Source organism: Crassostrea angulata, chromosome 5 (assembly GCF_025612915.1).
Source record: "Crassostrea angulata isolate pt1a10 chromosome 5, ASM2561291v2, whole genome shotgun sequence".
Taxonomy (NCBI): domain Eukaryota; kingdom Metazoa; phylum Mollusca; class Bivalvia; order Ostreida; family Ostreidae; genus Magallana; species Magallana angulata.
The window spans coordinates 49,194,526-49,219,778 of record NC_069115.1 but is presented as its reverse complement, the minus strand read 5'-3'; the positions used below and the strand labels follow the sequence as shown (position 1 = coordinate 49,219,778).

Genomic DNA, 25,253 nt, shown 5'->3' with positions numbered 1-25,253 from the left:
TGAATAACAAAGTTACTTATTATATATCTGTCCTTATGTGTTTGATTTGGAAATATTGTTTTAATGTGTAGATTTATTGTTTTGGAATATTAGAAAATTTGCAATATTGTAATATACATAAAATACAATTTCTCTTATGCATTATTACGTCTATCAATCACGATCAGAGCTGTTGGGAAGCAATTGCATTTCACAGTCAAAGTGTTTATAATCCAACAACATTTTTTTAGGACCAGGGTATATTGTATTGGACTTTTAGACACGTTTTTTGATGTAAAACGTTACACTTATGATTTTAAACCAAAAAGCTATATGTATACAGTGACCTTAATGATATTGGATTAGTATATTTAGATACAATATTGCTAAGCCATACTAAATCTTTTGATTGTGTTTGAGTTGCTAATTTTCCAGATCTAGAAATCAAACGACGAAACAAGAAATTGCTCACACTTGATCTGATTATGAACAATTTGATGATAAGCAATTTCAATTGAGTATTGTAATTCGGGTTTGTGGAATTTGCGGGTTTGTGGTATTTATACGGAATACGAGGCAAGGACAAACTTTATGAATATCAGTTTGTATAATTATCAGTATAATCGTAATGAACCTTCTCCTCGAAAATATTTATAGCAATAAAACCTGCATGTTTGTTGTATAAACGCACAACTTGTTGTGTTGTTTAGTGATTGGTATGCATCGTTTTGGTAAAGACCGTATTATGTTAGATACTGTAAATATAGACGAGAGAGCGTAGCAGGTGGACAGACCCGATCAGAATTGTTTATTTGTTGCCTTAATGCATATTGACCCATTTAAATCAATGCTGATTAGATTCTTGATTTTGGTGTTGGTTTTTAGATTTAAACTTCGATTTTGTTTTTAACCACTTTACGATTCACGCTGGAATAAATTGAATTGAAAATAATTTGGACTTACTTTTTCTTAAGCAAATCTAAAGAAGCCACACGCAAGGCTAAAATTAAAATTTGTTGATAACGACAAAAAACCGAGGAATGATGAACCACGGTTGTTTAAAAAAAATTAATATTTGGTTACATGTAACGACGGTACATAGACAAAGTAAATGGTCTGCTAACTTGTAACCTGTAAGTTATTGAAAGAAAAATCAAATTATATATGATCAGGCATGTAGCATCGTTTTTGAAAGTAAGGTCAGACTCGCCCAATATATCTTGACAAGTCAAAATGAAAAAATGAATAAATAAAACGTTCTGAAATCATGAAAATCCCTATTCAATTGGGGGGGGGGGGGGGGGGGTAGTGTACCGATAACTTTAATTCCACTCTTAATTTTCTTATTTTCAATTTTTCATTTCAATTTTTTTTTACATAGTCCCCAAAAAGGGGAGGGAAAATGCCTTATAATTCAGCTTTATATGTAAGTTAAAGAAAAAATTTTGCTGCGAAAAAAATGGACGGGGGTTGGGGGGTTAGCAGCAAAATTGGAGAGAGAAATGAAATGGTGGCTTCCTAAAATGAAAACAAAAGAGGAGAAATAAAATAAATATTCTTCCAAGTTGTTAAAATTAATGAAGTGACGAGATGCGTTTAAATGATGTAACAATGAGTATTATTTTGTTCCTAGTCACTTATAAAAAATCATCTTATGTTGTTACGGACAATAACTTGATTTACCCTGGTTTAATTTCTGGTGAATTTCCAAGTCTTAATCTTTTTTAATGGAATAAAAGTAAATGTGTCAGTTATTTCTAAACAATCCTAGAAAACTAACAAATTTTATTTCAATGGAACAACATTAACAATAATATTACAACTATGTGCTTACTTTGACGATACTCGTCTAAAAAAATCAACAGAAGGCTTGTTTTGACGTTATATGCATCATTAAAGGCGCAAAATAATGTTGTAACTGAGTAATCGCATCCTTAATAATTACAGTACACTTTTGACGACTCAACAATTTGAAAATGCTTAGAGAATGAGCGCAGTGTGTTAGTTTATCGTTCTCTTCTTTGATAAACACTCACCTACTTTCCTTAATTAAGTGGGCATTAGGTAAACAATAGAAAAAGTTCAATTGTTTCTCGACAAAAGTACTAAACTTTAGTGACTCAGTCGTTATATAAGCAAAAGGGAATCGAAATAACCCTGTTAGTACTTTGTCAGAATGCTTGCTACTGGAGTTCTAGTGTTTGAGTTTCTTAATGTAGTCCAAACTTCCACTTCTCTTCTTTGATAAACACTCGCCTACTTTCCTTAATTAAGTGGGCATTAGGAAAACAATAGAAACGTTTCAATTGTTTCACGACAAAAGTACTAAACTTTAGTGACTCGGTCGTTATTTATAAGCAAAAGGGAATCGAAATAACCCTGTTAGTACTTTGTCAGAATGCTTGCTACTGGAGTTCTAGTGTTTGCGTTTCTTAATTTAGTCCAAACTTCCACTCTGTCTGTGGTAACAGATGATGAAACAGAAAACTTAACAAGTCCCAACCTTGATACGTTGGATTCTAACAATGTGGACGTCTTTAGACAGCTTCTAAACCAGGAAACCATCATCAGAATGACTTTAGTCAAGAATGTTCACGCGCTTATGAAAGATATGCTGACATTACAAGGAAAACTAACTGTGGCCGAAAACATGATTTCTACGATTCAAACATCGACTGATCATGAAATATCTGAACTTAAAAAAGAGGTAGATATATTACAAACGGAGAATTCTTTTTTGAAAAATCACAGTGCCTTCTGTAAAAATGATTTAGAAAAACTCAAAGAAAACTTGGATAATGTTACAAAACGTGTAACCGATGTGAAAGTTGAGGTTAGGTATTTGACTATAACGTTATTTGATATCAATGATCGCTATCGTGAAATGGAAAAGCTGGTTCAGTATTTTAATGTATCCACGGAGAATATAAAATCAGAAATAGCGAACAACGAACACAAACAATCAGCAGCGCTCTTGGAACTGAAAACACAACATATGAAAACTATTGGCAAGTATATTTTCCCCCGTTTGGAATGCTTTAGTCAAAAATGGATCCAGTTTAGAATTGGATTTTTTGTTACAGTTAAAAACATACAAAACCATGCATACTTAACCAGCACTCATGTTAATGGTTTATTTTATAATTTTTGAGACCAAACAATTTTTTTTCGGATAAATCAATCTACATTTGCCTTTTTATTGAACGTTAATAAATTACATGTATAGATAATAATGTTGATGGATCTCTCAGTGGTAATTTGTTTAATTTTTGGGAGTTGATTTTTAATCAACTCTCCTATGCAGTCACTCGGACAAACCGAAAGTGAAACAGTGTTTGGACCTCAGCACAAATCATTGCTCCTGACAAGACTTAGTTCTTGAAAATAATTGATGAATTCGATGTAATGTATGCTAAAGCATTGTTTTTCAAGGAAACTTATTTACAAATACCTTAAAAATTGTCAGATTTTAAATGGTACGAACAATTTAAATATTTTTTTTTAGATGTATGTATTCCTACGCCAGAGTTCAACATAGTCTCGTTCAACTCGACGCTCGGCTGTCTCCGTAAAACCTTGTCGGAGATTTACGGTGTCAGCCGAGCGTTTGGTTGAACGAGACTAGAGTTAAATATTGCTTGGATCCATACAATTTTCGAGAAATATTTCTACCACTGATACATAGTTTGATTGAATTAATTTTATCTTTAAATATTATTTAACATGATTCACACGGAGGTGTCTTGACATTCTAGTCGAAAAAATTCAAAGATTCATGTTATAAAAATATGCGTAATTCAAATTAGAAAACACGTATACATGTACTTGTCATGCAAAATAATATATCATTGATTTTAAAATAAATGAACATCGACAAAATCAACTCCCGTCAGTTCTTCAGTACTTTGATTGTATTTTCATTTTACATATGACAGAAAATATCCATAACACCACACGGGCTCTTAAGGCGGATATTAACCAATTCCAGATGGACCATTTGAAGTTATCGGCTTCTGTATCATCTTTGGAACTTTTCCGTAATAACCAGACAGGCATTACATGTGGTGAGCATTGTGCCTTTGTTATTGTGTTATTACAATTATAGTTATAATCTATTAATATTTTATCATTTGAAAGGGCGAGCAAAGAATTGTATAAAGTTTTGACTTGATAGTTAGTTAGTATTAAAAAGAGCCATTTGAACAATGGTTTAATGAGAGACGGGGCAATTATGTTAGAAGGTACTTTCTTTTAAAATAGACAATGATTTTTATTTATTTTTCCTTTTAAAATGTTGATGTATACACATGTAGCAGCGAAGCGTTAAAAGCGTCAGATACTGATCTGCAAGATCCTAACTAAACGAATGATTAATCTTTTTACCGATATAAACATTTTTAAAATGCGTTTATTGTCAAATTATGCTTATTTTCAAATTTGAAAAAATAAGATTTGATCTCGAATATGAGATGGGTTTTTTCATCAATATAACATCAATATCATTAATATCGTATCTCACGGTGTCCCAAATTTCCTTATTCATATAGGTTTACTACATGTACTTTTTCTTAGATAATGAATATACATTTATTACGTAAACATTTTTCATTTCAAGATCCAAAACAAGAAGTAGCTTTCACTGCTGCAGTAACAACCTTGAGTACAACTTGGAATAGCGGGACTTTGATGTTCGATGTGGTCATAACGAATGTCGGAAATGGATACAACCCCCGTTCAGGGGTTTTCACCTCTCCCGGGAAAGGGACTTACGTATTCTATGTCAGTGCTCTTGAATATCTTCAGCAGTATCTAGGATTAGAAATAGTACTGAACAACGTGCCGAAAGTCCGACTGATCGGAGAGAGCGCTGCTGCATACCAGACCGGAACTAACATGGTCGTTTTGAATCTCCAAAAGGGAGACAGTGTCTGGGTGAGACATCATCACGGAAAAGGCTATTACAGTCATAGCATACCAGTTACAACTTTTTCAGGGTTTCTTCTTCCCTCATAGAAGATCTTCCAATAATATATACCATATCAATTTTTGTGGCATCTTTCTTCCAAGCTGTTTTGTTTTTATTTTTTTAATAATCCTATAACAAACTTTATTAAATTGACACGTTTCACAAAATATTTAAATTGAAAAACTTTGATCATTAGATAATAAGTCGTGTTTGTTTCTACGATGTAATAAAAATGTATAAGAATGGATATATTTGTTGTGTTTATAACAACCCATGCCCCATTTTACACCAGAATAATTCAAAAACTGGTAAAAATGCATAAAATTTGTTAAAAATTGCATACAATACCTCCTGCACAGACGTTTATTATTTTTCGTCAAATGCCTGGTTTGTGTGTTTGTATGTCACTTTCTAAGAGAATATATCTGAGAGAGAGAGAGAGAGAGAGAGAGAGAGAGAGAGAGAGCATTCATCAGAAAATATCTGCATCCAGCGCGTATGTTATTCCCTCTGTTTCCTACAACAATCAATTGTGATTTAAACATACAAGGTAAAAAAGACACTTGCGCGATTGAGTGAAATGGTCTACATGTCGGTGTAAGAATATACTCATTGAAAACTGCTTTTGATTCATCGTTTAGCTTTGTAAAGGACAGCTCACGCCGTTGGGTGATGTCTTTGTACTTTTTTCTGTTTATTTTGCGTTGATTATTGCTAAATCAATCGAATTGAGAGCAGGGCCTCTACGGACTTGCACAAAGATATATTTTCGTTGATCAAAGAAAGTGATTACGATTTTAAGAGATCTAAATTGATTTTTAAAAAAATTGAACGTGCATTCTGAAAGCATCATTCTTTCTTTGATTTTCATAAAGTAAAATCGGATATTTTATGTAACAAAAAAGTATAGTATAAAAGTTTGAATGATAATTGTTCATTGTTAATATGATGATAAAATTTCTTCTTTTTTTTTAAATCATAAAATTTTGAAAGTAACACTCACATTTCTAAATAAAGGATGCATATAATGTGGTGTATATTTATTAAGTATTATACTAAAAAATATTAATTAAATTCGTTTCCACTGTTTTAGAATGTTTTTATTTGGTATATGAACCCAAAGATGACTTCAATTTATAAAATTATTTAGTAATAATATTACTTTCTGTTGCTTCTCAACTGCTACAGGGATATATATACCGATCGAAAAAATTACAGTCGATTGCTTTCCGACCAAGGCATTCAGGATGCACGGATTTATAAATGCATGACCTACATTTATAGTCATATATTTAAAAAGGAATTGAAATAAAAAAAGATTAAAGATGTATTATATATGAAAGAATTGCTGAGGCATCCGATTAACCTTTAATGGATAGGGCTGTCTCATTCCGCGTGCACATTGAACACGTCGTAAGTTCATAACGTCCTCATCAAACTGTAGACCCTGGTCGTAATACATCCAACATAGTAAATAAGCAGTTGTAAATCCGAGAAAGTATTACCGTGCTGTTTTTTTTACAAAAAATATGTTTTACATATGTCCATGCTGTCACTTCATTTTCTACTACACTGTGTGGTTTGCGCATGTGTGAAAATATAACCGTGCGCCACAGGACATTTTTTCAATGATCGAGGATTAAAAAAAATATCCGTGTCTAGATTTTAGTCTGTTTTTTTATTTTGTCTTCCAAGGACATCCCTCACCAGTGTAGTTGCTATCATATTTCTTTCAAAATGCGTTTCTACAAATCCTGCTATATCTTTAAAAATCAGAGATAGGTGACACAGTTGTAAATAATGAATTCGACAACATTTTATTTTAAATCTTTTTCACATATTTGCATTAAAACTTACACTTGCGGCATAGAACATAAATCAAATAAAGTGAAAACTTGATGTCATTATTACAATTAGTGCAGTAAAGAGACCCTAAAAGGGTTGATATTTCTTAGTGATTTATGAACACAATGTTTCAAATGTCATTTATCTCGCAAAACTCATTAATACATGTATAAACATTACGATAAGAAAAAGTATTAAATTAAATTGTTTTAAATAGTAGTCATTATACAATTTAATTGTCTTATGTTGGCATGATCGAACTTGAGTTAATTCATAACAAAGTTTATTTATGCGTTCATTTCTAATATCAAAGGTTGATTTGTTTAACTTATTAAGTGCTAAGCTTTAGTTTCACAATGTTCTATAAGATACTTTTAAAAAACCATGACTTTGAAACACGCTGTAATAATTTAACCCGTTTTTCCCTCGTCTTCTTAGATGTTACAGTCAAACGTTTACGAAAGTTGTTTAAAAGTAATTAGATTTAAATTCTTATCAAACTAATGAATTGTAATGTAATTATTTCTTTCTATCTCATCACTCCGATAACAACTTACATACAAACATCACTGAACTTTAAGCAACGATGATAGTTTCTTACGTTATTTTACGGATCAGTGTAATTCTTGAACACACCCATCATTAAGTTTAATTTTATCTAAAATATTTATGGTCACCCTCCCCTCCCAAAAAGTATATAAACCGCTTATAATCCTCATTATTATCATTTTGAAATAATGGTTCACAACAACGTCGTTCTTCTTGTTTTTATTTTCATCACAGTTATTCAAACTGAAGCGTTTTCTGCGTTAACGGACCATGACTCCCACAACAGAACTAGTAGAAACAAAAGTGAATTGGATTATAGAACTGTGGACGTATTTAGACAACTTCTTAATCAAGAGACTATTATCAGAATGACTTTAGTCCAAAATGTACATGTGCTCATGAAAGACATGTTGATAATGCAGGAAAAACTCGCAAAAGCCGAAAACAAGATTTCCGATATTAAGACATCGACAAATAATGAAATTATAGAGCTGCAAAAAGAAGTCAATTTTCTGAAAACTGAAAACGGATTATTAAAAAATTACAGTGTTTCATTCCTAAATGATTTACAGGAATTAGATAAAAACTTGAATAACGTTTCAAACACAATAAATGATGTAAAAACAGAAGTTCGATATTTGTCTATAAGATTGTCTGATATCAACACTCACTCACGCGAAATGGCTGAAATGTTACAGCAGTTCAACGTTTCAATGGAGGATACAAAACAAGGCACAGTGGAAGGCCAACGAAATCTATCAGCAACACTATCAGAGCTGGAAGCACGACACAGGCAAGCCTTCGGTAATTAAATGAAATTTTTTACCTATTAATTTTTTTTTCCTACGCAATGAATAAATTATAAGTGTTTCGTAAAGGTTAAAATCTAATAAATGACAAAAATCAATATGTTCTTAAAATATTTGATATGAATTTTTTCAATGTTGTTTCATAACAATTCCTTGGTTTTTTTTAATGTATACCTTAGCTTTACTTAGGTAAACACTATTAAAATCCGCCTTTTGAAATATAGAGAAATCAGTAACACATCGTAAATATTTCACTTGTCTGACTACACATTATTTCTAGAGTGCCTAGAGCTATCTTAAATCGAACAATGATATGGGTGTTTTTTTTGTCATCTTTAGAAAATATCAATTTTACATAGAGATATCCGAAATTCATTCCTGTCAGGAAAAGAGTTATGTCCTTCTTATATTATCGTATTTTAATCTTGTGTTTGAAAACTTGGAAATCATTATAAGATATAAATCATAAGACCCGAAACAAGTTCATTTTGCAATAACACATGCGTGATCTTAATATGAGGAATCTATAAAAAAAATATCCGGATATAAGTCTGAGAGCACAAATAATTGCTTTATAGCGGCGATACACAATATTTCTGAAGGAATAAATTTAATGTCTACCTATGTTATACGATATAACGTAATTTGGGGCAGTTTTCGCTTTATAAACCGCAAAGCAATTTATAAAAATACGTAAACTGTTCCCAATTATGTTATACTCGTATAACATAGGTAGAAATTAAATTCATTCTTTATAATTTAATTTTCTACTATTTAAATCAAATATTAAAGCCCATTAATTAGTTAAAATATGTAAATTTGCACAAAAGTCAAACGTAACGTCAAGTTAACTATCAACAAACTGAGAGAATTTGATGGATATTTTCTTCGGACACCTAAACAAAATATAACACTTCTGAACATTTGATAATGTTATTATTGCAATTTTTTTTAGTATTTCCCCAAAACATTTTCATATTTTCTTACTCTGTTGACAAATTATCTAAAAAAAACTGCTTGATGTTATAAGAAAATGTATTTTAATAAATGTGACATAAAAAATTGAATGAAAATCATTGCAAATAATCACAAAAATCATTTTAAATTTTATTTGGTGTGAAAGTTCCTCAGGTGAGAGTTATCGTTTCTAAGTCCCAAGGCCCAAACACCTTGGGGACTTTTCATTTATGAGAAGAAAATTTCCTAAATATCATGTTGGAATGATGAATATATACATATTTCATTATAGGCCTATATAAGTGGATGTATTTGCTTTAATGCAAAATCAAATAAATAAATGGGGAAACTAACTAATAGGATTTATGTATCCCAACCTGAGAGAAATTCAAAGCCACCCTCCCATCCCCTTAGGGTGGTAATGAACAACTGTCGTTATTAGTTTGGATTAAAGTATATTATAGTTGAAATACTTTCACCGATTTAGAATTTTCCTTTGCCGTTTTCAACCAAAAAAAGTTTTAGAAAATTATCGAAAGATAAAAAATTTATTGTCCTCAACAGGATTCAAACTCATGACATACAGGTTTGTAATAAACCCACTAACCCACTGCGCTACGCTGTAAGATGTCCATATTGGGAAAGAAACTATTTAAAAAATTATGCTTGATTTTATTGTTTATTTCGATAACTAATACTAATAACGTGAAGGTGTCACATACTACATTACTTGTAAGTAATGAATTTTCCAAATATCAAATTAAATATATTCATTTAACAAATTTTTCAAAAGAGCGGTCCCCACACAATTCGACTCGGTTTAAGGTAACACCGTATCTATAAAATTATGGGTACAAAGTTAATGACTTAACTTTTTTTTAACTTATTGGGCTTGAATTTCATCAAAAAATAAATAAAATATATATGTATCCATCTTATTTAAGATGTAAGTTAATAAAAACCAAAGACTGAAATTATCATCTGAAAATCACACTTTTTTGTTTAAAAATTATATATAAGTGGATGGATACTTGTTTGTCTATTTAAATTTTATTGCTTACTATGCCAGAAAACTAAAATTAATTTTAAAAAAAAGAAAAAATTGTTGACATTAGAAAAATTATAGCATTTAGATATATAACTTAGAGAAAAGTAGAAAAGAGTTATTTCCCTTTGTCATTATTGAATTATGTCGAATATAAGGATGAAAAACGCTTATTAAATATCTCCAAGTAAACAATGATTTGAGTTTTTGATGTGCACCTATAATAACATAGAAATTACAAATCTACTTGCAAGAATTTTAATGAATTCATGGTTTATGTAAAATGTATGACGTCACAGGAGGGTGGATTTACTTTAAATCAGCCAGTACCGGAATTGCGTGCTTCTAGATTTACTTGTTTATGTACTGCGTCATCAAAAAGTGGTGTATAGAGCCACCTTAATTAGATTCGGGTTTTTGGACACATGGTATTATACATGGTCAGTAAAATTTCAGATGGGGCGAGAGCGGAGATTGAGTTTTGTAGTCTTGTAGTTTTTTGTTTAAATCCACATATTAGCTCGTTAATTAAAGTTTATTTATCTTTTTTAAGTGTGTATTACCTGATATGTGAGGTATTCACTGTTTTAATAATTGTGGAATTTATTTTCTAGTCAATGGCATTTTATCACGGTCCCTCTTCTGGAATGCAATTTACTCAAGTTTTAAAGAATATTTTAAAGCGTTGAATATTTACGAATAAATAAATCTTGTAAAAAATAATTTTAAAAACTTGTAATGCCCAATATAAGTTATGTGGGGTAATTTTTTATGTTCTGGTTTTTTTTGCTTACTTATTTAAATTTTATTGCTTACTATGCCAGAAAACTAAAATTAATTTTAAAAAAAAGAAAAAATTGTTGACATTAGAAAAATTATAGCATTTAGATATATAACTTAGAGAAAAGTAGAAAAGAGTTTTTTCCCTTTGTCATTATTGAATTATGTCGAATATAAGAATGAAAAACGCTTATTAAATATCTCCAAGTAAACAATGATTTGAGTTTTTGATGTGCACCTATAATAACATAGAAATTACAAATCTACTTGCAAGAATTTTAATGAATTCATGGTTTATGTAAAATGTATGACGTCACAGGAGGGTGGATTTACTTTAAATCAGCCAGTACCGGAATTGCGTGCTTCTAGATTTACTTGTTTATGTACTGCGTCATCAAAAAGTGGTGTATAGAGCCACCTTAATTAGATTCGGGTTTTTGGACACATGGTATTATACATGGTCAGTAAAATTTCAGATGGGGCGAGAGCGGAGATTGAGTTTTGTAGTCTTGTAGTTTTTTGTTTAAATCCACATATTAGCTCGTTAATTGAAGTTTATTTATCTTTTTTAAGTGTGTATTACCTGATATGTGAGGTATTCACTGTTTTAATAATTGTGGAATTTATTTTCTAGTCAATGGCATTTTATCACGGTCCCTCTTCTGGCATGCAATTTACTCAAGTTTTAAAGAATATTTTAAAGCGTTGAATATTTACGAATAAATAAATCTTGTAAAAAATAATTTTAAAAACTTGTAATGCCCAATATAAGTTATGTGGGGTAATTTTTTATGTTCTGTTTTTTTTTTTTTTTTTGTCTGGTATTTTAGATGACATTCGTAACACCACAGTGACCTTCCAGGCTGACCTTGACCAGTATAAAACGGATTGTATGAATTTATCAGTGTCTGTGTCTGCACTGGAACGTTTCCGTGATAATCAAACGAACACTCAAAGTGGTATGGAATTGCAAACAAATGTTTTTGTATTTATTAAAATAAATTACATGTATTGAATATTATTCTGCAATGCATGACATGTGCTTAAACAAATTTATGTTTTCATGAAATGCTTTGTGTCAAAATTTTGTCTCTAATGTTTCTTTTTTCATCGTATAAGGCAGCATGGTAATTTAACATTTAAACTAGTACAACTGTTAGTATTGTTTTAACATACTAGGATCGGATTATTATCACTTATTAGGTTTGTTACTGACTGACTATAGGAAATATCGGGTTGATCAATCATATAGATGGCGAGGCAAAGCTTCGCCATCATATCAAAAGCATACTGCACTCTTTATTTTGAAATATTATATGGTACATCATCATGTGGCAAAATCTTTTGAGGAGACCGGCTAGGATATTTTTGAGTAAAAACTACAAAAAACTAACTCTATACTAACCAGTGGCTACTAAGGTAAAAATAACATTGAGAAAATCAAGATAAAGGTTTACAATCAACGGTCTACGCTACAAATGCATAGACATTTTACAGTCGTTGAAATTAAGCAATTACGTTACCTAGCGATAACGCCAACAATAATACTATGACGTCATAATGCTAATTGAAGGAAACAATCATAGAATCAAGTTATAAAATACATAGTAAAATAAAATCAAAGACGATGAAACAGTCTATATCAAACTATATCAAACTATTTAACGAAGGTTTTAGTGACTTTATAAAATATTTTTCTTTTTCCCTTCGTTCAATTGGATTGTCTTTTAAAAGTTTATAAAACGGGAAAACTGAAAATTGTCCGTGGCCACAAATATCAAGATGTTCACTAAGTTAAATTTTTCTGTACTCGGGATTGAGTTGTTGTTTGTGTAAACGAATAAGGGTGCGTAGAGTTGTCCCCCTATATAAAATTCGTTGCATCCGCTACACGTAAAGTTGTATATAACCTTTTTAGAGGCACAAGACATGTTCGCATTAATAATAAAGTCCTTGTTCCCGAATTTGAACGAATCCCCGACTCTAATATATTGGCAATCTCTACAGAGGGGATCGTTACACTTGTTGACTGAATAAGATTGACGTTGAAGAAAAGATTTGCAAAGTATCCTTCGGAGATTTTTTGGCTGTGTTTTACTGTTGATGAAGTTGTATTTTTTTCAACACTTCGGACATTTTTTCATCAGTTTGCAGAATGTTGTTAATTTAAGAGGATTAATAAGGTTGTTCATGTTCAATGCTAATGCTTTTTTGATACTATCGTCTATGATTTCTATTGGATAACATTGTTATATCAGGCTCGCTTTTAATTCATGTAAATGTTCATTTATATTTCGTTGTCTCTAACTATGTTACACACAGCCTTGCTAAGTTGTAAAGAACTGCGCGTTTAGTATGGCCCGGATGGCAAGAACTGAAATGAAGGTATTTGAAATGAAGGTATTGATGGGTATCTGTTGGTTTGTAATACATGTCGGTGGACAATGAAAGATTGCACTTTCATCTATCGTAAAGTTGATGTTTGGATCCAGATTTTTCACAATGTCCAAAACACTGCTAAATTGGCGTCGCTCTCGTTCCAGTCCAGTCGTCAAGATATCTTTTCCATTCATTTTTTATATTTTGTGTGGTGTGATGGTTAAATTGCTGTCTAGTTTTTTCAAACATTTTTTCTTCTAAGTATCCTATGTGAGGGTGGCATAAGTCGGGACCATTTTAGTCCCCATAGCCGTTGCAAATGATGTTTGCCGTTGAAACAGAATGTATTGCTTTTAAGTACTAAACTGCTTGTCTCTGCTGAAACGGCTGTTGATTTCTTTTGGATATTTATTCATCCAGTATTTGAGGGCACTGATACCGAAATCAGTGGTTATGTTTGTATACAAAGAACTGCGAACGCTAACGCCCGGTTCCCGCCTACATTTTACATCCAAATATTTCGGAATTTCTGTCAGATATTCAAAAACTAAGTTTTCTACTAAAAAGTATAATCGAATCCTAATCAATTTACATCAAAACAAAATTTGTAATAAGATTATTTATTTTTAAACAAAAGTTTTGCCAACGCGGGGTCTAAAATAAATTCATTAAAATCGGTCTCTATGAGTGAGGAACATTTTATTTACCGGCCAGTATGGGCATAAAAAATCAATAATAACATATTTACATGTACGATATGTATTAAAGTAAAATTTCATTTTAATTCATGTCTGTAAATTAGTTTTCGAAAATTTACGAAGCAAAATTTTTTTTTTTTTGGAATGTATTTCGGTCTGTAGACATATGTCCCCCCCCCCCACCGTGAAACTACAAACCCTTTGGTAAAAATATGCTAAATAACAATAATTAAAACCTTTCAAAAGGAATTTTTGTTTCACGGGGGGGGGGGGGGGGGGTGGGTTAAAAAAACATTTCCGTTTTCCGTTATTTTCTATTATGAAATGAGCTATTTTAACCCAAAATACAAAGTTATATCGCTTTGTTTGACCAAATCATTTATAATTAATGAAAATATACATAAATGTTTACATTAATATAAAAAATAACTTAAATTAGACAACTTTCAAACTATGACTTTTAGTTAGGCGGCTAGATAATGCTATCGTTCGCGGTCCTTTGTTACATTCATAGTGACCAACTTTGCATCTTAGTTCAGGTAAATATCTCAGGAAATCAATAAGCATTAATACGTCATAGTATTATTGTTGACGTAATTACTAGGTAACGTAATTTCGTCATAATTTTAACGGCTGTATAACGTCTGAAGATTTTAGAAATGAAAGCGCTTACGTTTTGCAATTAGCGTTGTTGTTTTTTTTTCAACTCATTCATATATATAGATATATATATATATATATATATATATATATATATATATATATATATATATATATATATATATATATATATATATATATATATAAAGCACTAACAAACCAACAACACTCGTTATCTGTAGTGTCAATTTGACAACATTTGACAATATTTTACTTTTTTGTTCGTGTCGTTGGTAATATATATATATATATATATATGTATATATATATATATATATATATATATATATATATATATATATATATATATATATATATATCAGGCTTGGGGTAATGCTAAATGTAATGGTAATGCATTTCAATGCATTACATGTTTTCAAAGTAATGCTAGTAATGTGTAATGCCACATATTTAGCATTACAAGTAATGGTAATGTAATGCATTACTTTACAAAATCTAGTGTAATGCTGGCATTTCATGGCATTACTTTGCATTACTATGCTTTTCTATGCTTTTCTATGCAAGTTCATTTCTAAAACTGTGATGAATTAAATAATTGAAATTGTATTTGATTAAAAATTGTTTTAAAGAAGAAAAATAATTATTGAGATAAAGGTAGTTTAGTTGTATGATTTTAAAAAAATCCATTCTAAAATTGTCAATATAACTAGCTATAACAACACAATTTCAAAACATTTTAAGAGTGTTGTTATTATTTGAAAATTTTACTCCAATTAGTTGGGCATTCAATGAATTCTTTACTGTGAAGAATGTGTTAACAAAACACAATGCCCCCAGGATAATCTAAGTATCAAAAAAATCCATTGTTTTAAGAGGTGCTAAACACCCTGATCCATACCCTTCTCTTAACTGTGTTCCATTAGAATAGAGAACAGACATACACCCTTTAAAGCAAAAACGAATGCACTGTCCAGTCACGATCTCTGAAAGCCTAAAAATTATTTCCAGTAATGAGTATTATAACCTATTTGAAAATAATCTCTCTCTCTCTCTCTCTCTCTCTCTCTCTCTCTCTCAACATCTGTGTTGTAGTGTTGTACATATTAATTAGTTTGTGCTGAAAGAAAATACAAGATTCATGTATTTTTTTCTATTATTGCCTGAACAATCATATCTTAGATTTTCAAACCCGACAGGATGTAGTTAAAAGACAAAACCTTTGAAACTTTGCTGATCATAAAATGCAACAGCAATCTTGTATAAGTCATTAAATTTGAACCTGATAGTGAACATAAACCTGTAAATATGATTATTAATATAATACACGTAAGCATGTATTATATATGAAACATTTGCAAAAACTTTTTATTTAGCTTTTAAATTACTTTAAATTTTTTAAAACTTATTGTTGACTTTTCACAAAGTAATGGTAATGCATTACTTTACTCATGTCATGGTATTGTAATGTATTACTTCAAGAAATTTAAGTAATGGTAATGGTAATTTAATGCCCAAATTCATGAAGTAATGGTAATGTAATGCATTACTTTACAATGTAATTCACCCCAAGCCTGATATATATATATATATATATATATATATATATATATATATATATATATATATATATATATATATATATCTCTCTCTCTCTCTCTCTCTCTCTCTCTCTCTCTCTCTCTCTCTCTCTCTCTCTCTCTATATATATATATATATATATATATATATATATAATTTCCCAATACAACAAAAAATAAATCGGCACAGTTTTAAATAATTTAAAAATGATAAATATCCAGAATAAAATCACAAATTGATCCTATTAACCGCAAACGTTTTCGCCATTCCTGGCTCTTCAGGCAGTTGTGTACAAATGACTAATATGTAACGTAGTAACGTCAATAAGCAAAAGTTCATTGTGACGTCATAATAACGTTAAAGTAGCGGAAAGTTAGAGTCAACAACGACGGGAAACTTGCTTTTGTTGTGACCCACAATCCAAGGAACAGAAATATTCTAACAGACGCAAAACGACTTTACCCTATATTAGAACAGTCAAAAAATATGAAGAAATTATTACAATCCGAGGACATAATCACTAGCCAACGACAAGCACCAAATCTTAAACACATATTGACCAAGGCCCGATTTACAATGCAGGAGGAAATTCCATCTGTGAAAAAATGCGGCGACCCGAGATGTGGTACATGTGCCTACATAGAAGAAGGAAATACAATTCTACTAAAATCTGGGATGGAAATTCGGGCCAATTCGTCGATGAACTGTAAATCGGAAAATGTTATTTATTGTGCTATTTGCCCAACATGCAAAGAATTTTATATTGGACAGACGGGGAAACTAAACGCGCGTGTTCGTGTCCACAAGCAACAGATTAAAGACCCGAGTGTTCGTAATACTCCATGCTGTGAACATTTTGCTGAATGCGGCCAGGGAAAATTTACCCTATTCCCATTTTATAAACTTCCAAATGAAAATGAAATACTGCGCTTAGCCAAGGAAGACCACTTTATTAAATTATTTAAACCAAAACTTAATCGCACCCAGTGAACAATTTATTATATGCATGTGATATAATTGAATCATTTGTTATATTTGCGATTATTATTTTTTTAGCGCCTTTTTGCTCTGTGACTCTAACTTTCCGCTACTTTAACGTTATTATGACGTCACAATGAACTTTTGCTTATTGACGTTACTACGTTACATATTAGTCATTTGTACACAACTGCCTGAAGAGCCAGGAATGGCGAAAACGTTTGCGGTTAATAGGATCAATTTGTGATTTTATTCTGGATATTTATCATTTTTAAATTATATATATATATATATATATATATATATATATATATATATATATATATATATATATATATAAATATATAGTATAAATCCACACACGTAGTATTATATGAAAAAAAATCACAACACCGAAATAAACTCAACTAGTTTCATTTTAAATTTTTTCATATATATATATATATATATCTATATCTATATCTATATATATATATATATATATATATATATATATATATATATATATAACTAAATCTTTGGTAGGGGTTAACGGTTAACTTCCAGTTCCCTTTTTTTAGACCCCCCCCCCCCCAAATTATATAGCGATCATAATTCATGAGAGCTTAAAAGTTTATTGCGAAGGTACACAATCAGCTGTCTTATTTGCCGAAGTCTATGTTTGATTTGATACGTAAAAATACAAAATACAGGCAATAATCCCCCCTCAAGTTGAAAAGCATAATTAACTAAAATAAAACAAAAATCAAAAGAAGCTAAAAACCACAGTCACAAGTGAAAACGCCAACGCATTGAAATATTCAACCTCAAGTTAATTCACAAATTCGGCACGAAAATATATTGTAAGTTTCAAATATTCCCTCTGAAAGTAAACTGTTGCAGAACAAGCAAATTGATCTTTGTAAGATTGACCCATTTAATCATGCGTCCAACATTGCTGCTTACAACAAAGAACCTGATTTTTAATATATGATATACCGAACCCAAAGTTATAAACTGATTGACTTCCCTGTAGTATTATTTTCATAAATTCCTCAAAGAAGAAGGTATAGTTTCTTTCAATATTTGCCCTAAAATTCTAAAGTTGTTTAAATCTCATAAAAATACACATGTACCATTTTGAACATGTGTGTATATAAAGTACCAAGTTAGACACTTTTATCTTGTTTCAATAAATAGTTATGACTTAAACATTTCGGCATATTTCTTAATATTTGGTAAAAAAATTTTATTAAAAATGGCACATTTTCTCATAGTTTTTTGAAGAGGAAAATGTGTCTGCAGCCGTCGCCCACAACGAAATCAATATATTTTATGTGATATCACATGATAAAGTTATAATGCGAGTTTCATTGTGGGCGACAGCTGCGGACATATTTTTCTATAAAAAAAACTACTGAGAAATTGGTGTCTTCTGCTCAGTTTAATGACAATTACATGAAAATGCACTGTTTATGACGTCACAATTGAACTTAAGGAAGTCTAATCTGGTAACTATATATGGATTCTTAATTTATGGGTATTCTTTTGTAAATAAACTTTACATTTCAATTTCTTGTGATATCTTTAAAATCACCCCAAAACAGGGCAAAATATGATTAAAACTCTACCTAGTTCTTTGAAACAGAAATAGCTCATAATTTTTGCAATTTATATTTTCATTTCCCTAAGGATTCTTTATGCTAAATTACGTTGAGTTTGACTCTTCTTGACAAGAAGATTTTTTAAAATACATCCCCTTTTTTACAGTTTCGAGGTTTTCTCCGCTTTCAATAAAGATCTGTCCTTTATTTTTGCAATTTATATTCACCTTACCATAAGGATGCTTTGTGCCAGGTGAGTTAAAAATTGGTGCTCGTGATTTTATTTTCTCGCGATTTGATACAAAACAGTGAAGTCGCGAAATAAGGTAATCGCGTAAAATAAAGAATTTATAGGTCATAGTTATTGGTTAAATCAACCATGCAAATCAAAATGTGTTACAAATGTAGAACATCTAGTTACTTAGATATGTGTTCTGCTTGTTTAATATATTTATAGCAACAAAGCAATAGCCGGCGAGGGTATAGTTAATTTATTTAGCATTTGCATCTGCTGAACGTATAACTATATTTCAAGAAATACTTTTCATGCATGACGAATATGGCCCGTTTTATTACATAGCCCATGGATTTTACAAATTTTGAAGAAGATCCATTGCTCACCCAAGTCCTGAACTCATTTGGCCTGCTAAATGACTCGTTATGCATAAAGAAATAATCCATGTCCCCAAGTATCATGACCCTTCCCACCACCACCACTCCCACCACCAACAGCAACCTTTATAAAGAACAGTACTGTAGCTAGGAATCGTTGTAGGCATCAGTGTTTATCTTGCATTATGTTTGCATGTTCAGTTCTAAGTATCAGATAATTACCTAATATCAATACATTTTCGTTTCATGACTAATTGTACGTCCCCTTCAGCATTATAATTTGAAATCTCATTAAAACGAGTTTATTTTCTTTTTAATAAAGATATTAATCACGAGATAATACGCTCTAACGAGAAAGTTTTTTCGGTGCTACGAACAAATATCCTAATGGAACGAGAACATCTAAAAATTTATTAAACAATAAAAAAGGAAAACGATTTCTTTTCTAGATTGCCAATTCTACTACAATATTGAATATTCTCACTAAGAGGTCATAATTCTAGATGTGGAAATTTATTGTGTAGAATGTGCTAATTTTCATGACAATGGCACTTTTCTGACAAGAGGGTAATTTGTCCATTCAAATATTGAATAAAGATCGAGGTTTTTATTTTTTTTGATATGCAACAAAGGGCATTGTTTTTTAACTAATGTATAAATCATTTTTTAAAGATCCAAATCAAGAAGTGGCTTTCACAGCTGCAGTTACATCGCCCAGCCCAACTTGGAATTCGGGGACTTTGATATTCGATGTTGTCATAACGAATGTCGGAAATGGATACAACCTGAACACAGGGGTGTTTACCACTCCCAAAGAAGGAACTTATGTCTTCTATGTTAGTGCTTTAGAATACATAACACAGTATCTTAAAATAGATATAGTATTGAACAGCGTATCTAAAGTCCGAGCGGTAAGTGATAGTTCTGCATCTTACCAGACAGCAACTAACATGGTCGTGTTAAATCTACAGAAGGGAGACAGAGTCTGGGTGAGACATCTTTATGGAAAAGGTTATACAAGCGCTGATGTACCCGAAACAACATTTTCGGGGTTTCTGATTTCATAGTTTTTATATAATTACACAAAGTATGATTTTTATACATAGACGTTTTGAACTGTGAATTTTTTTCCACAAAAAAGAGAAAATATGCATTTGCTTCAATTTTTAACTCAAATCACTATGTGCATTGTGTTATGATTTTTTACTTATCAAGCAAAGAATAATTGATACTTTTGTACAAACTCTTTTTGCAGATATGAATAGTTCATCTAGATGTATGTTATATAAAAATATTATTGACCATTTTTCACTGCAATATTATTTGGTGAAACCCATTCCTTGTATTTACAAAAAACAACTCAGTAAAATCAGAATGTCATCACATAATTTTTCCATAGAAAGTGGACGCCACAGAAATATTTTGCAAAATAACAGAATATGTGAATTTTGTAGATCCGAAATTGAAGATGAATATCACTGTGTCTTAATATGTCCACGATACCAGCAATTACCCAGATAGCAAGCTTACGTTGGCCCAACGTTGGCTAATGGTTGTAAGGTTGGCTACATATCGCTGTTGGTAGAACGACGTTGGACAAACATTGGACCAACCTTGTATTTATCACTGTTGGTGCATTGACATCGTTCCAATATTGGATCAACGTAGTTCATCCAACGTTGGAACATAAACATTGTGCCAACATTGGGCCAATATCAAATTGATCTCGGTGGGCGCGAATACACTGCACCGATGTCGGGCCGACGGACTAAAATGCGTGAAATGTGTAAAATATAACGGTTACTATAAATATAAATGTATTCAAATTAATTTCAGATTTAGAGTTTAAGTTAATTTTTTAAAAGTGTACCTGACTATATTATGTGTGTCCATCATGAAGCATTTTACTTGTCTACACTTTGAATGAAATTCAGCATCAAAGGATAGTAACTTTTCTGCACTCGTGAATGAAACATTACCGCCAAAAGAACTGTGATGTCATTTTTGACAAATCCATCAGAGTAACTTGATCTTATGCTATCATCATGGCTGCCTGTAGGAATAATGTAAGTATGCAGATGTTCTTTTACAGATTTTTATTATATGTGGGTGATTATTATACAATAATGTTCTCAATACTTTTAAATGAAAATTTGAAAGCAAATTAAAGGCAATTATTTTGTACAGACATTCTCCTGCTGATGTTCAAACTCGGTGACATGGCCGTCTCCTATATTATTTGTGAAGATGAATAGAACCATGCAGTTTATCGGCTCAAGTTAAGGAACATCTAAGGTAACTGAATTTAATATTATGATAATATTCAATATTTAGGGTAGGAATTAAAGGCACAATTTTTTATCAATGATGTGAGATGATCAGAATATGTCTTGGCAAAATGGTATAATTATCCTCAATGCAGCTTTATTAAATAATTCTCTCGTATGTTTGTATGATAAATCATCGGCATGATATGCTGATAATATTAGATCAGAAGCTGTGGGTCTAAAGAAGGTCGGATATATCCAGACACCCCCCCCCCCCCCGGCCTCCTCCCCGGAAAATTAAAATTGACTTATTCACAGTAAAAAGCAGTAATATTGAAAAACAATTCTGATACACATATTAAAACTGTGCACAGTAAAATAGACCCCCTTCCCGCAAACAAATTTATTTTGTTTTAAATCGTTATATATTGAGGATTTTTTCTGCATTATTATTTTTATAATGTAAATGCAATTCTATTTATATCAATTTATTTTTTTTCATTTTATATGATTATTTTTTAAATTTACAGCAGCATTTTGCGGAAACGGGCTTTTGACGTTATCAACGAGGTCAGAACTAGAGAACTAAACTGGAACTGAACTAAACATAGTGACCAAACGCATTTACTGTGATTCGTTATTCATCTGATCGGGAAAGGGGATGAAAATAGGAGTAAAGAAAACAAAGGAAGAAGATTGAAGGGATGTGGAAGTACGAGGGTTGTCCCAAAGTAGCGTAGACAAGTGGCGTTATTCAGTTAATCTAAGGCAAAGGAAGATGAAATTTGTGCCACAAAGGGTTCAAGAAATTTGCATTCAAATAATGTTTTAAAATCGAATATTGTTTGAGATTAAATTAGTGAAATGAAAGCATGTTAGATCAGAAATTCTACATGCGGCGCAATGTCAAAAACAAAAAGTTAAAATCAACATAATGAATTGAAAATTGGGCGGAAAAGTACTTTTCGAATGAAAAAATTCAAATAAAACATACACCGATATTTGATAATAATTCTATTATTTACTCAGAAAATGTTTTGGCTATAACAAAACTTTTAAATATTTTATAGCGCGTTTTGTGACAAGTTGAAAAGTTAAGTGGTAATAAAATGACGTTTTCAGCGTTTAAGGCGGCGCAGCAGTAACTGATACAATTTTGTAAAGACCATGAAATAAATCCTAAGCGGCTTTGGAAGTAAATGAAATTAACAAAATCGATGAGAAATGCGTTTTGTGAATAAGTAGTTAAACAACATTGAAAATATTTGAACAAGTATGATGACAATAAGTGGAAAAAAGAAACCCCGAACGATATCAATGGACGTCAAAATGTTTAACGACACATTTCGGTAAGACGGACGTTAGACAACAAGTAATACAGGGAAAGTTTGGAGCCGACAGATCGTTTGTACTTAGAAAATATTTAAAAACAAAACAAAACTAGAAATATATATTGAATGTGCACGCAGAGTTACGAAAGACGAATAGGGCCACTTAAAAAAAAATTTTTATCTCGTAATTACGAGAAAAGATCTCGTTATTACGAGTTAATCATCTCGTAATTACGAGAAAAGATCTCGTTATTACGAGTTAATTATCTCGTTATTACGAGAAAAGATCTCGTTATTACGAGTTAGTTATCTCGTTATTACGAGCTAATTATCTCGTTATTACGAGAAAAGATCTCGTAATTACGAGAAAAGATCTCGTAATTACGAGAAAAGATCTCGTTATTACGAGAAAAGATCTCGTTATTACGAGTTAATTATCTCGTAATTACGAGAAAAGATCTAGTTTTGAAATGGCGCGTTTCATTATTCTATTCTTTTTATATAAAGTGTATGAACTACTGCAATGTCTATTAATATACACTTACTTAGCATGATCATCGTTTAAAACGCATAATTTGATATAAAATCGGAGCAAGCAGTTTTAAAGAAATTTCAGAAGAATTAGCAAAGCAAATTGATTAAAAAATTCATTGAACTGTATGTCAATAATTAAGAAGGATACGTGTTATTTTTTTCAGACTCCAAAATGTTTATATAAAATCAATTATTTTCAATATACATGTAGGTTGTGTAAGAACATATAAAACAAAAATTCGGGTAAATCCTGTGTATCCATATCCATGACTGAAACTATATAGTCATTAAAGTTATCTGTAACTAATAAAACTGTGTTTTTACGACTATAGGACTACCTGGTATTTACTTCGGAGTGGAATTATAATATATATAAGTTGAATAGAAAAATTACATAAAGTTCTTTCCTTTTATTAATTCCAGATAAAATGTCGAAACCAATCATTTTGATATGTAGAAATTAATGAATAATGATCGTTGTTTTTTTTAAATATTGATCAAAATTGAATCAACGTTTCTGAAATGAAAAAGATAGACTTAAAGTGTGATCCAGTCGAATTCTTTTTCAGAAACGCACCATTTTATATAGATCTTTTCTCGTAATAACGAGATCTTTTCTCGTAATAACAGAAAATTATCTCGTAATAACGAGATCTTTTCTCGTAATTACGAGATCTTTTCTCGTAATAACGAGATAACTAACTCGTAATAACGAGATCTTTTCTCGTAATAACGAGATCTTTTCTCGTAATAACGAGATAATTAACTCGTAATAACGAGATCTTTTCTCGTAATTACGAGATAAAAATATTTTTTTATGTGGCCCTATTCGGCTTTCGTACAGAGTACATGTTCAAAGATAATATTTTTTCTAAGATTTTTTCGGAAATAAAACGTAAATGTTATCGTTCAGATGTGTAGGGTTTAGCAACAACGTAAAACTGGAAATTTTTGACGTCGCACATTGCGCCGCCTGACAAAACTTGTTCTTACTAATTATTCATTTTCTCGAGAAATAAATAAAGTACAGATTTGGACTTTTCAGCATTGTTTGCCAAAGGGTCATTGAAGAAAACATAGAAGTCTAATGAAATTCCAGTGAAAAGATTATAAATTATGTGTCCTGTCTACATTATTTTGGGACAACCCTCGTATATAGATCGACTATAAAAAACCATTTGAAAATTTGAATATTGATTATATTTCTGTGAGAAAACAATAAAGATTAGACTTACTGTTAATCTTTGTGAGACTGTTTTATAAGGACAAAGTTTGGGGAATATTGGTTGGATTAAATCGTTGCCCCAACATTGGGCCAACATTAAAACTGTCAATCTACTGACAATGGGCCAACGTCACGCCAGCGTGTTGGTGCAATGCTGCGCCGATGAGCAAAATTACATTGGGCCGATGTTTTTTTCCAACATCGGGCCCACATAAATGATAACATCGGGCCAACGCTGGGCCAATATAAGCTTGCTATCTGGGTAAGAGCCAAATACATAAAAAATTACTATTGGAAAAAACCATCAATGTATAAATTTATACAGCTATTATGTGTAAACAATGTTAGAGAACTCTGTAACTAAGGAAAATTCTTGCATCATGCCTTCAAACTACATGTTGACTAATATACTGTTTTTAAAACAATTGTTGTAATTAAATCGATGTGTTGAATTGTACATTCTCCAATGCTATTATCACTGTATTACATATTGATTGCTATTACCATTTGTTTGTAA

The 25,253-nt window shown here is 31.1% G+C and overlaps 2 protein-coding genes and 1 long non-coding RNA gene across 3 annotated transcripts; all 3 read left to right on the top strand.

The window, feature by feature from the left end:
• The first annotated feature begins 2,342 nt into the window (after positions 1–2,342).
• LOC128185083 (multimerin-2-like) lies at positions 2,343–5,327 on the top strand. Its single transcript, XM_052854762.1, has 3 exons — positions 2,343–2,987; positions 3,915–4,043; positions 4,595–5,327. The coding sequence occupies exons 1-3, from the start codon at positions 2,378–2,380 to the stop codon at positions 4,990–4,992; spliced, it is 1,137 nt and encodes a 378-aa protein (XP_052710722.1). The 5' UTR covers positions 2,343–2,377; the 3' UTR covers positions 4,993–5,327.
• Positions 5,328–7,527: 2,200 nt separating this feature from the next.
• Positions 7,528–20,837, top strand: LOC128184743 (multimerin-2-like). The gene is made up of 3 exons (XM_052854319.1): positions 7,528–8,143; positions 11,761–11,889; positions 20,052–20,837. The coding sequence occupies exons 1-3, from the start codon at positions 7,528–7,530 to the stop codon at positions 20,444–20,446; spliced, it is 1,140 nt and encodes a 379-aa protein (XP_052710279.1). The 3' UTR covers positions 20,447–20,837.
• Positions 20,838–21,211: 374 nt separating this feature from the next.
• On the top strand, positions 21,212–23,123 carry LOC128185793 (uncharacterized). The gene is made up of 3 exons (XR_008243843.1): positions 21,212–21,445; positions 21,567–21,674; positions 22,177–23,123. It is a non-coding gene; the product is annotated as an uncharacterized LOC128185793 (long non-coding RNA).
• Positions 23,124–25,253: the final 2,130 nt, after the last annotated feature.